At 40.9% G+C, this 13620-nt stretch overlaps 1 protein-coding gene across 6 annotated transcripts in view; it reads left to right on the top strand.

Moving 5' to 3' along the window:
- rcor3 (REST corepressor 3) overlaps positions 1–13620 on the top strand; it is an 84016-nt gene that overhangs the window by 10758 nt on the left and 59638 nt on the right. For all 6 annotated transcript variants that reach the window (XM_041216946.1, XM_041216963.1, XM_041216973.1 and 3 more), the window contains 3 exons: positions 636–713; positions 9491–9543; positions 10820–10981. In XM_041216946.1, coding sequence (XP_041072880.1) covers positions 636–713; positions 9491–9543; positions 10820–10981 — 293 coding nt within the window. The remainder of the gene's footprint in view (positions 1–635; positions 714–9490; positions 9544–10819; positions 10982–13620) is intronic.

Below are 13620 nucleotides of genomic sequence, written 5' to 3'. Positions count from 1 at the left end.
CAACAATTACACAATGCTGATCAATGTAAGGGTCAACTTACCTTTACAGGACAGATCCCAATGATCACTATTAAAAACATATCCACATTACAGTGCAGCATTTAATAGTGACATTTGAAGGTGTTAAAGCCTTTAACACCTGTCAGATTGTCCCCAACTCCTCAGTAGGCTCTCCCTAGTTGTCATGAACTCTCCAGGAAGGTGTTTTTTTTTAAGGCTTCACAAAAATAATGTGCAGGAGGAAATACAATTTTCTGTGGCCATCTCAATGGGGACATCAACCTCTTAAGAGGTGCATGTGTGTTTTGCACCCAAGGCCTTGTCAACTTGCCTAAAAGGAGGCACAGGGAAATTGTTTTCCCCAGCAAAAATACGAAGTTCAGCATTTCACAGCCTGATTTGCACCTCCATTAGGAGATGAAAATCCAGCCCATTGTATTTACAATTAGATTTTGTAACAACTGCAGATATAGAATTGCATTTGTACCTCGGCAAGCAGAATGTCTGACTTGGTAGGGGGAGAAATTACTTCATGATTGTGATAGTTATGCATGGATTTTGGAAGTCATGGTCTTAATGTGTGAAAGCTGTTTCTCAAACTTTTTCTCAAAGTAGCTTACTCAATTTTCTTTCAGGTGCTACAAAGTATAGTGATAAGGAAATTGGTGGCATGCTGGTTTGGTCCCCTTATCATGTTATTCCTGATGTAAAGCGTAAGTAATCTAATAATCATTTATTCTAATTACTGATAAAATATAGTAGCTGTCTTAATTTCTATTCCCACAAATCTTTTTTCGATATGTGAAATTATTCTTCAAATTTGTAATTATTTTCAAGGAGTGAAAATGTTATTAATCTAAAGTTCAGGACCTATGGAAAGTGTAAGCCAGATTCTGAAGTCTGATGCCGGATCACAGAGTTTGGTGAACATCACAATGTTCAGTTTCTACCATAGTCCTAGAACTTTTAAACAGCAGCCTATAGAGTAGTAGGTAGCGAACACTACAGAAACACACGAGTACATTAGACATTATTCAGGCTGTGGAAATGTTCCATGCCGTGGGCATTTTGAATACCAGACTGGTAGATTCAAGTGCGCAAATACTTGCAGAAATTAAATTTATATTTGCAAATACATCAAGTTTCTGATGCAAAACACCTAAAAAAAAAATCTAGTCCCTATAATGAGTTGAATATTTTGAATTTTAATTATGTATAATTTAGTATATTTGCCACTGTATTGTTCAAAGTAAGCTAAATGTTGGAGCAAGATGGGTGTGTTACTTAATCTAATCCACAATGTAAAATGTTGTAGAGGAGAATTATGTATTTTTTAAGGTAACAAAGTTTAATTGTTAAGCATACATAGGCTCATGTCAGTGAGATTAATTGCTTAGTTAGGAATCTTGGCAGATTTAATTTCAGTTTTAGGCTGTAACTCAGAATCCAGCAGTTCAAGTTTTTGCATTAGTAACCAAGCATGAATCTGTGTGTGTTGGATATATAGCTTTTAATACATTACAACACAGTCCCTATTAGCATTGACCATGCTAATCCTGCACAACTGTCTATATCAGACAAATGACAGTAACCATTTGCCATTGCCATTGAATTCGATTACCTAGGTGCCATTATAACACATGAAGTGGATTGGCTGTTTCGGTCCATTCAATAAACGTTTTGTACCTTGTTAAATTGTGATGAACTATTTATTCAAGGAGCTGAGTGCCAAGGGGCACAGTCTATCCATTTATCTTTTTATGCCCCAGGTACAGCTAATTGAAGCTTCCTGACATCTCCACTTGTCAACTGCCATATTTGTTGACAGTTTAAAAAACCAAGGGAGACTTCAGACAGCTTTAATCATATGGTCGCAATTTACAGACTTGACTAAACTCTCATTTGATTTAGTAGCATGTAGTACATCCACCACTTTTAACTAGATTAGGGATCCTAGGTCCTTACCACTTCAAAAATCATAATCAACCAAGTGCATTAGATTTAGTGCCCATCACATAGAGTGGGCAAATCGAGTTTTCATGAACATGTTGCTGGATGTGTTAGGAATTACAATATATTTCATTGGCAGTTTCATGCCCATTTTCTGTTCCTCAGTTCGCAGTTGCACTAAAGTGTCTGTTGCCCATGTTTTTAAAACAAGTAAATGAAAAATGATTGTAGTGAAATGCTAAAGCAGTGTTGTCCAGTGCTTTTGTCACTAGCCACATGTAGCTAATTGGAAACCCAGATAAGACTAATTGCATTTTTGATTATTAAAAAGAAAATGTCATAGATACCGTCACTGAATATTTGACCTCATTACTCATTCTCATGACATATGCATGTGTAGTTTAGTTTTGTTTGTTGGTAGAAAAGCACGTGCAAATGTGTTTGTGATCATTGTTCAGTAACCAAAGCACAAACAATGCTAGATGCTAGAGTGCAATTACCTCTGTGAGTATATGAGATGTATTCTACTAAAGTCAGTGCATGTGTCTAAAACAGTATTGTTTTAGCCATACCTATGGTTCAGCATTTTCTATTGGAAAACACCACTCAAAAATATCAATTTGGAATGCCTATATCCTCTCAATTTCCCTCATCAGTTGTGCTTATTTTTAAGATCTGCAGTTTGAATAGCAGTTGTATTCTGAGCTCCTGTTTTGTTTACTTAATCTGTGGTGAAAGAGACACATCATCACCTTAGCAGCAAAAAAAAAATTGTGTATTGTATGACATAACATTTCTGTCATTATAAACTTGTCTTGTGCAATGCAATATTGGTCAGATAATCACACTCTTACAGATATAAAAAATCTTAAAAAACTGGATACTGCTCAGCACACTCTGATCTTGAGGATTTCTTACCAAACAAAACTTAAAATTAAGGGATTTCGGATTCAATTTATTTCTTTTGCAATTAAACTGTCGGACCTTAAAAGTACAATGTGTTAACTTAAGTGTAGCTTTGTCAAAGCAAAATGCTACATTGTGCATTACATGGTGCATTATTTTGGTAAAAGCATTATATCATCTGATAATTCTGGAGTAGTGTAATACAATGTCCTCTTAAATGTATTACAAGATGGTGCATGTTTGCTGTCATGTGAACTTCATACATGCTGTGTCACGCTCATGTGATGCACTTTATAGATAGTTCAGATGAAAACAGCAGCCAAATTGAACTTGTGCTATAGGAAATATCGAAATCAAACATGCAGGAGGTAGCTAGGAAACCAAGAACTTGTAAAGAACATTGGCTTGGATAGTAATAGGGATGGTTCCTGTAAGCGACATGTGTGGAGGGGTTGAGGGTTGGAGCTTCAGATGGGAAACCCAGAATTGACCCTGAAGGCTCCGCAGTCAACCAGTTGGGCAGGGAACATTCACGGGAACATGTAGATCTGAACCATGACCCCGGGAGGGATCTTCCAAGCCATCTGGGGATGGGATGGGCTTTGATCCAGGACCCAGGGGTCTTTATATGGAAGAGGGATGCTGTTCCAATGTACCTTGGGGAGGGGTTTGGTGGGGAGCACTCTTAGCCTACAAGAGGTTCTGCAAAGGCACACCTCCCTGAAGCTGTCCTACTGAGACCTGAAAAACTTGGCTGCCCACTGTGAAACTTGAAAAGCAGGTTAGATCAGAGGCTCCTGACCTCATTGTTGTACTAAATTTGCCATCCTGCATCTTGGGAATAGCTTGGCTGCCCAACATCTGTCCTGGAAAGCATGGCCTGCAGCAATTAACATTTTCTGTAAAAGTGGGCAGGTTAGAGTCGGGCTTCAGAATTAGAAATAGAAAATTTTCTCCCCACATCTACTGCATTCCACTTGTTTTGCGTATTAATATTCCCCACATCCAGTCTTGAATGGCCAGTCAGGTAAACTTACAAATAATAGTGAACCAATCACTCAGAACATGAGAATTTCCCGAATCCATTTTCTTTATCCTAGCCTGCTGCATATGGGCATGACTAACAATAGTATTTTAACTGTAGGAGGCATTTTGATTCCCCTGTCTGGCAGAAACCAAGTGCTGAAGGAATTAAAAATGAACGGGTCGATTTGCTATTCTTTGACTTTATTGCAGTTGTTTTTTGGGCAGTCAAAATGTCCGCCCAAATGAGGCAAAGCCTCATCTGTTCATGCAAATTAGGATTCTGTGACCTATGTGGGACACCCAGTCTCACCCCACTTGGTGAAACCTGGTCTGCAGCACGAAAGGCTACGTAAGATGTGAAGCGAGGAGAAGCTGGAGTGCTGACTGGGCAGTGTAAGTTTGAGTGATTTGGTTGGTTCGTCATCAAACTGACATCAATGGTGTACAATTGAATGGAGAGAGCAAAGAAATAAAAACTTACAATGGGAAAAGCTGTCTCAGCAGTGAGACAAAATTTGTGACAACAGGAGTTAGAACATTTGTAGACAGAAAATCACAGAGAATTAATACTGTTTTTGTAAGGATGAGAGCATTATACTATGTAATGCACAATGGGCCATAACTTCTGAGCTCCCAAGAGTCGGGGATTGGGGTGTAACCCAAAGATGCGCTGGGGACTCTCTCTTGGTACCTCACAGGTAAGGGCTTGCACAGCAATTGCCCAGAAATGCAAACTTCCTCCTCAGGGCAATTGCCCTCTGCTGGGAAACATCTGAAAATGTGATTCAAATTGCAGAGTGCGGGTGGTTCCAGCTGTGTTACACAATTAGATACCCAGAAAAAGTTAGAATTAGTTAGAACTTCTGAGTAAGTACTTAAAAAACCCAGACCACCCCCCACACTCCCAGGGGACTCACCCCACCCCACAGCTAACCACCTCCCCAACCCCCCTCTGATCTGACCCACCCTGCACCACCCCCACCCCCGGAAGGCCTCAACCTGAGCCCCCCACAGGCCGAACCAACCCCCCGAAATGACCCAACCCAACCCAATCTTCCCAATCTCCGACCCCCAACCCTCACCCCCCAGCCAAGATGCTCACAAGCAGCCTGAGTAAATGAAAGCGAGGTCTGTAAGTTGGATGAGCAGGCTGGCCATGACACCATGATACAGGAAGCTGTTCGAGCATGGGTTGCAAAAGGAAAGTAGTGGTAGTAGGGGGACAGCAAAGTGAGAGGGATTGACACTGTTCTCTGCAGCAAAGAGAGTCCAGAAGGCTGTGTTGCCTGCCCAGCGCCAGAGTTCTGCGCATCTGCTCAGGGAGGGAGAAGAACTTGCAGTGGGAGAGGGAGAATCCAGTTGTTGTGGTCCACGTAGGTACCAGTGACATAAGGAGGAGGTTCTGCATAGTCAGTATGAGAAGCTAGGTATCAAATTAAGAAGCAGAACCTCAGAGGTGATAATCTCTGCATTATTACCTGAGCCACATGTAAAGTGGTATGGGAAAATAAGATTAGAAAGATGAATGCGTGGCTCAAAGACTGCTGTGGGAGAAGTGAGTTCACGTTTGTGGGGCACTGGCACCAGCACTGGGGAAAGTGGGGGATCTACCGTTGGGGTGGTCTACACCTGAACCGGGCTGGGATGAGTGTTCTTGCGAATTGTATAACTAGAGAAGTAGAAAGGCCTTTAAACTAAATGAGGGGGTGAGGGATCAAGTTTGGGTAAATGTGGCAAATCAAGGGCTAGATCCAAGGCAGAGGACCATCATAGTAATATGGGAAATGAGAGTCCTAGAATAGCTGGAAGGGGCAGGGAGATAAAACCTAAGAATATACCAAAAGTTAAGATTAGATGTTACAAAGATAACACAAAGACAAAACTCAAGGCTCTACTTCTGCACATAGCATTCATAATGAAGTAAATGAATTGATAGCACACATTGAAGGAAATAAATATGACCTGACAACCATTAGAGAGCCATGGCTGCAGGATGACAAGGATTCGGTCCTGAATGTTGAGGGCTATATGACATTCAGGAAGAATAGGAAGCTAGGTAAAGATGGAGGGGTAGCACTGTTGATCAAGGATGCATTGGTGCAGTAGTTAGAGACGATCTTGGTTCAGGAGATCAGGACATAGAATAGGTTTGGGGAAGATGAGGAATAGGGGAAAGAAGTCACTAGTGGGAATGGTCTACAGGTACCCTAACTAACCACAATTTAGGACAAAGTATGCAAGAAGAAATATTGGGTGCTTGTGATAAAGGGATGGCAGTAATCATGGGTTTTAATCTACATATAAACATGAAAAATCAGATTGGCAGTAAAAGCCTGGATGAGGAGTTCGTAGAATGCTTTTGAGAGAGTTTTGTAGAGCAGCACATTGTGGAACCAACCAGAGAGCAGGTTATATTAGATTTTGTATTCTGTATTGTGACAAGATTGATTAATGCCCTCAGAGTGAAGGCACCTCTAGATAGTAGCAACCACAATATGATTGAATTTTACACCCAGTTTGAAAGGGAGAAGAATGGGTCCAAGGCTAGTATTTTAAACCTAAATAAGGGCAACTACGTGGGCATGAAAGCTGAACTAGCTGAAGTGAACTGGGATACTAGGCTAGGGGATCAATAGAGAACTAGTGGCAGACATTTAAGGGGATATTTCAGAATGCGCATAGTAAGTATATTCCTACTATGAAAAATTCTAAAGGGAGGACCCGCCATCTGTTATTAACTAAAGAAGTTAAGGAAAGCATCAAACTTAAGGAAAAAGCAAATAACTGCATGAAGATGACTGGCAGGTCAGATGATTGGTCAGAATATAAAGAATGGCAGAGAATGACTAAAAGCTTAATCAGGAATAAGAACAGAGTACGAGACTAAGCTAGCGAGAAATTTAAAAACTGATAGCAAGGGTTTCTACAGGTATTTAACAAGGAAAAGACTAAGTAAAGTGAGTATTGGTTCTCTAGAGAGTGAGAATGGGGAGTTAATAGTGGGTAATAAGGAAATGACAGATGAAATGAACAAATATTTTGCTCTGTATTCACCAAAGAGGATACAAAAATCATTCCAGTAATAGCTGTAAATCAAGAGGTGGGTGGGAGAGGGGTACTTGGTGAAATTGCAGTCATCAGGGAAGCGGTAATGAGCAAACTGTGAGAGCTGCGGGCTGACAAGTCTCTGGGTCCTGATAGACTTCATCCCAGGGTCTTAAAAGAGGTGGTGAATGAGGTGGTAGATGTGTTAGTGTTAATTTTCCAAAATTCCCCAGATTCTGGAAAGGTTCTATCAGACTGGAAAGTAGCAAACATAACTCCTCTATTCAGGAAGGGAGGGAGGCAGAAAACAGGAAACTATAGACCAATTAGTTTGATGTCTGTCATGGGGAAGTGTTGGACTCTATCATTAAGGAGGTTATAGCCAGGCACTTGGAGAAACTCGTAATCAGGAAGAGTCAGCAAGGTTTTGTAAAAGGGAAATCATGTGTAACTAATTTATTGGAGTTCTTTGAAGGAGTAACATGAGCTGTGGATAAGAGGGAGCCTGCAGATGTGATGTACTTGGATTTCCAGAAGGCATTTGATAAGGTGCCTCATCAAAGGTCTTCGCGGGAAATAGAAGTTCGTGGATAGAAGATTGGCTGGCTGGCCGCAAACTGAGAGTATGCATAAATGGGTCTTTTTTTGATTGGCAGGATGTGACGAGCAGAGTTCCGCAAGGGTCTGTGCTGGGGCCTCAAGTTTTCACAATTTATACCAATGATTTAAATGAGGGGAGTGAAGGCATGATAGCTAAATTTGCAGATGACACGAAGGTGGAAAGTATGTCGCACAGAGGACAGAAGGAGGTTGCAGTCGGACATAGTGAGTGGGCAAAAATCTAGCAAATGGAGTATAATGCAGGAAAATGTGAAGTTGTTCACTTTGGCAGGAAGAATATGGATCTTGGGTATAGCTCATGGGTAATCTGGGCTTGGCACAAGGTTGTTGAACTGTAAACTTTTTGTACTTTTAAGACCACAGTTTAGGTGTTCCTTGGGACATTTTAGGATATTTAACAAATGCTATACAAATGCAAATTGTGGCTGCAAATTTGTAATCTGTCCAAAGTCAGCAAATTGCTTGTAGACGTCAGGCTGCAGATCAGAATAATCCAGGTTGAAATTCCTGGCTTTTTTTTTCCTTTTGAAGATTGTTTTGTAGAAGTAACAGTATAATGTTTGAATATTATGGATGTATGGTAGACTTGGAAAAAACGTATTTCACATGGTAGTGCTTATGATGAGTGAATGTTATACTGTTTTCACAATCTGGCAAAATCCAGTTTGACACACTGATATTAGGATTAACAAAATCATAAATACTTTTTAAATAATCTTAAAAAGATAAAGTGACAATCAGGTTGAATCAAATGGGCATCTGAACTGATGTTTGATCTCTTTTTGCATGATTCTGCTAATGAAGGGGAAAGGGGGTGATATTTTCATGGCTGTAAGTATTGAGATCCATCATTTGTAGGACACTTCTTTACACGCAGATTTGATCAATTTTCATTTTCCATTTTCTTTAGTGTGTATTGGATGGATTAAGCATCAGGGCTTTATATGCTGAGGTCCTGAATAAAACCAGAAAATTCTGCCAATTAACTTCAAGTCTGTTAGCATCTGAAGAAACATAGGTCAGGCATAACATCAGACAGATGTTAGAGTAAAACTCCTCTACTCTTTCCAACAATGCACATTAACCTTAGCAGCTGCTCTTTGCTAATCTTTAACGGGAGTATTCTTCTTGCCCATTTCCTCTTGGATATTTGGTGCACTGAACTGAGAAGCATTTTCCTTTTTGAAAGCATTCAATGCCTGGCATTGCTTATACTGCCAGTTAAATGATAAACTTCAATTGAGGCTGTATTTAAAAGCAAACTCTAATCATTCGTCAGACTCTGAAAACATTTTGGATTTGTTGCAACCAGTGGCATTGCATGGATGTCATCAGGGCACCTGCTGCTTTAGCGAAATGTTGGTCTAGTATATTCCATTGAAAACTGTTTAGAAAATAATTGTGCATATCAGTACAAATTTGACAAAAACAAATTTAAAAAGCATTTACAATAAACATATTGATTGAAAGTTACTTCCCCTATGGTATCACTCTCCATTTAGAAAGTAAATTGCACCAGTTTGGAAAGCAAAGATTATTTTACATTTTGAAAAATTACTGTTGTATGTGCAAATTAATAATTGCTAAGGCACATAAATATGTTTTCTATTCAAATTTATAATTGCAAATTCACTGGGTTATCTTCACATGCGATTTTATCAATATATTAATTAGTGCTGTTATCCTCAAACACATTAAGAATATTGGTGGCAGATTCGTGTTCCCTTGGTAGTTTATAACAACAGGCATATTTCCTACTCCATTCTTTATGTCATCAAAACATCTTGATTGTGGCTGGAATTAGTGTCATGCTGCAACTGTGGATGAAGGTTAATTCTCCCTTTAAGAATACCTGATGCTGATGTTGGGCCATGATGATGAATGCCAACAAATGTCTGTATTGTGTAATAATTATTAAAAATTTTGCACTTTTTTTTAATAGTGGATGAATATATTGCAGTAGCAAAGGAAAAGCATGGCTACAATGTGGAACAGGTTTGTAAAAGAAAACTATTCTGGAAGTTGCTTTGGAGGATGGATGCAGTCTTCCTTTGCATTTAGAGCCTATAACTTTGTTTTTTGTTGTCTTAAACTTTTATTATAATGCATGACCATATCAAGCAGAAAGCATTAATTTCATTTTGATGTTTAGATCACTTTAGTAAACTCCCTATTTTAGCTGTCAGATCTAAAAGTTTCCATTCCTGATTGCTACCTAGTGACCTCTCTGTACTTCTAAACATTGGGTGAACTATGCTGCGCTCTGTTGAATTGCGTACTGACACTCTGACCCCAATACTTATGGAAGTTACTTATAGCCACTAGGAAATGTGAAGGTCCTGACAAATTTAACAACTTATTTAAAATTTTTCCTTCTATTTCCTGGTCAGCAGCCAACCAAATCAACAGGCTGACTGGCTTTTGGGCTGCAAGGTCTTTGCTAGAAGGCTGCAGCTGAGAATTGGGGAGCAGGCAGGGAGAAATTGCAGGGAGGCTGAAGTACTAAACATGGGATGGGTCATGAGGTGCCAGTCACAGGGAGGGAGGGTGGTTGCTGCAGGTTAGCCTTGGGGGGTTGGGGGTGGGGGGGTGCTTCTGCTTCTCCTGCCCTACAAGTGGTACTAGAAAAACAATCACTTGCTGGATATGGCAGGTCTTACTTCCCTTTAGCTACTGGATTTCCGGAACCTTGGAAATCTGGCTTGCAGCCGCATTGCATTAAATCCATGCGGCTACTAAAATTTGAGGTGCACTTTCATTAGCATATTTAAATTACTGTACATCCGCTCAAGAACAAGTTATTCACCTGCCTTCCCGCCCCAACCTTCTCAAGTTCCACAGGATATAGGTACGTTCACAGCGGATTGGACTTACATTTCAGACTTTTAAGTTGTTACTGTCTCTTGTCTGGTAGAGGGGTGGTGGGGAGGTGGTTGAAGTCCCACCCTCTGCTGTTATTGTAGCAAAAGGGGCATGGAGGAGAGAATAATTGATTGTGCAAAGACAAATTCTGATATTCAAAACTATAATGGATCAGGGACTGAAATGCCATTTGGAAAAACGTCAACCTTCCCAAGAATCCCCTTGAGTACCTTCATAGTGCTGTGTTAACAGTGCCCCCTTTTTGTTATGGAGAATTGGGAAAATGCTGTGCCTCTTCGAGACAAAAAGTCTGCCCTATATGGAATTTGATACTTGCTTGGATGACAAATATTGCATAAATGTGCAGACAGTTTTCTAACATTTGTTACTTTGTGTATACCTCAAATAGGCTTTGGGAATGTTATTCTGGCACAAACACAACATTGAGAAGTCATTGGCGGACTTGCCTAACTTCACCCCTTTTCCAGACGAATGGACTGTGGAAGATAAGGTCCTGTTTGAACAGGCCTTCAGTTTTCATGGAAAAAGTTTTCACAGGATTCAGCAAATGGTAACTATACCTTTGCAAATTATTTCATAAATTTTAAGGCAACATATTTGATACTGAATTCAGGTTGAATTCTGGCAAAAGGTAATAGACCTTTCAAAATTATGAATTTTGATTATATTAATACTAAAGCAAAATACTGTGGATGCAGCATTTCAGGTCGATGACCTTTCATCATTATGGATCAAGCTATTCCAGTGATGAGAAATTTCAACCATTTGGCAGAATTACAACTTCAGGGAAATGGAATTCAAGCCCTCTGCTTGCCTGGGGGCGCAGTCATTCAGCTCCCCTCTCCTGAATCTGTGGCCATTCTACCTGACTTTGTGATTGGGAGATGTAGAAGCCAGATCCCCCAACCCCACCCTTGCCCATGAGCTGCTACTGCCATGAGCAACTTGCAGAGTACTTGCCTGCACTGGAACATATATCTGGTGCTGCCTCTGCTGCTGGACTTGGGTGAGATCAGGTTTAGGGCTGGGACGTGGGCTAAGAAGTGGACTGTGAAGAACTTTGGGTGTTGTTGGTGAGGGCATGGCTGGTCCAGGGAATGGAGCAGGGCTTGGGGTTTGTACCCTTAGCCCTGACAGCCACTTTCTTTCCCTCCAGCTCTCCCACATCTGGGCTAGGTGGATAAATCCAGGGTAGGGGGAGGGTGGAGAAAGAGGAGGGCATGAGTGAATGTGGCTGGGTGAGTGAGTGGGCCCAGTAGTTGAGGGAGGGCGTGAGTGTGAGGGGAGGCAAGTTGGGAAAACGGGTGTCTGTATGTGTGGCGGAGGTAGAAGAGCTGATTACAGTTTGTATGGTGGGAGGGGCTTCATTGAGTCTTGTCACCATGGAATATGGAGAGTTTGGCTGAAACCTACATGAGTACATAGAATAACAGTTTTGCAAAGTACTTTAAAATCACAGATTTTCATATTTATATATTATTAGATGTTGATCTATAATAGGTGCATTTTACAAAGCATTGCCTTGGTCCTTTTCTTCACTTTGCATGTACATATCCAATAAGATCATGTTCTGGTGTTAACATGGACTTCATCCTGTAATACATGCACTAGCTGCATTGATTGCTGAATTGTTGGGATCAATTGGTGATTTTATACCGATTCTTTGGTCCACAGCCTTGAGGGTAATAAAAGGGAAGACTGATGTTCCCACCCATTTGAAATAGTCTAGAAGGATTTGCATTTCACTATAGATCATACAGTGCTATAATTACATGATTCCTTGTCACAAAATTTTCAGGCCTTTTTGTCTTTGGCCACTGTCACTTATTAACTACTCACTGCATAAAGTTGTTCTCAGGGAAGTTGCTATATTCTTGCTTTTAACAAGATTGACCTCTTTTATTTCAAGAGAAATAGGTCTTAACCTGTCCCCCCCGTCCCACCTGGCAGAAACTATGGGTAAGGGGCTAGGGGACAGTTGCCTAGTGATAATGTTACTGGGCTAGTAATTCAGAGGCCCAGGCTAATGGTCTGGGGACGTGAGTTCAAATCCTACCATGGCAGCTGGTGGAATTTAAATTCAATTAATTAATAAATCTAGAATTAAAAGCTAGCCTCAATAATGGTGAGCATGTAACTTGAATTGGCATAAAAACCATCTGTTTCACTAATATCCATTAGGAAAGTAAATCTTCTGACCTTACCTTATCTGGCCTATATGTGACTCCAGAACACTCAATGTGCCTCAGCTGTACCAAACAGCTGCAGAAAGGGCAAATAGGAGTAAAACTGGACACACTACCTGGCATTGACCTAGGCATTGGAAACAACAATGGCACATGCTGCCAGTCAACCCGGCAAAGCTCTCCTTAATAATATCTGAGGGCTCCTGCCAAAATTGGGAGAGCTGTCCTACAGACTAGTCAAGCAATAGCCTGACATAGCTATACTCAATGAATCATACCTTTTATAGCCAATGCCCCAGACACCACTATCACCATCCCTGCATATGTCCTGTCCCAATGGCAGGACAGACCCACCAGAGGTGGCAGCACAGTGGTCTAAAGTTAGAAGGAAGTTGCTGTGGGAGTCCTCAACATTGACTTTTGGATACCAGAACAATAAGTCAAACATAGGCAAGGAAACATCCTGCTGATTACCACCTACAACCCTGTCATAGCTGATGAATCAGTACTCCTTCATGTTGAACACCATTTGGAAGAAGCACTGAGGGTGGCAAGGGCACAGAATGTACTCTGGATGGGGGACTTGGATGTTCATCACCAAGAGTGGCTTGGTAGCACCGCTACTGACCGAGCTGCCCACGTCTTGATGGACATATCTACTAGACTTGACCTGCGGCAGATGGTGAAAGAACCAACAAGAGGGAAAAACCTATTTGACCTCTCCCTCACCAGTCTGCTGTCACATACGTATCTGTCCATGACAGGATTGGTAGGAGTTAACATCGCACAGTCCTTGTGAAGATGAAGTTCCGTCTTCACACTGAGGATACCATCCATTGTGATGTGTGGCACTACCACCATGTTAAATGGAATAGATTCAGCACACATCTAGCAACTGAAAAGTGGGCATTTATTAGGTGCTGTGGTCAATCAGCAGCAGCAGAATTATAACCAACCACAATGTGAAACCTCATGGCCTGGCATATCCCTCACTCTGCTATAC

This window comes from Carcharodon carcharias, chromosome 2 (genome assembly GCF_017639515.1).
Source record: "Carcharodon carcharias isolate sCarCar2 chromosome 2, sCarCar2.pri, whole genome shotgun sequence".
In the NCBI taxonomy this organism is placed as follows: domain Eukaryota; kingdom Metazoa; phylum Chordata; class Chondrichthyes; order Lamniformes; family Lamnidae; genus Carcharodon; species Carcharodon carcharias.
Note: the sequence above shows the minus strand (reverse complement) of the source record. Positions and strands in the feature narration are given on the sequence as shown.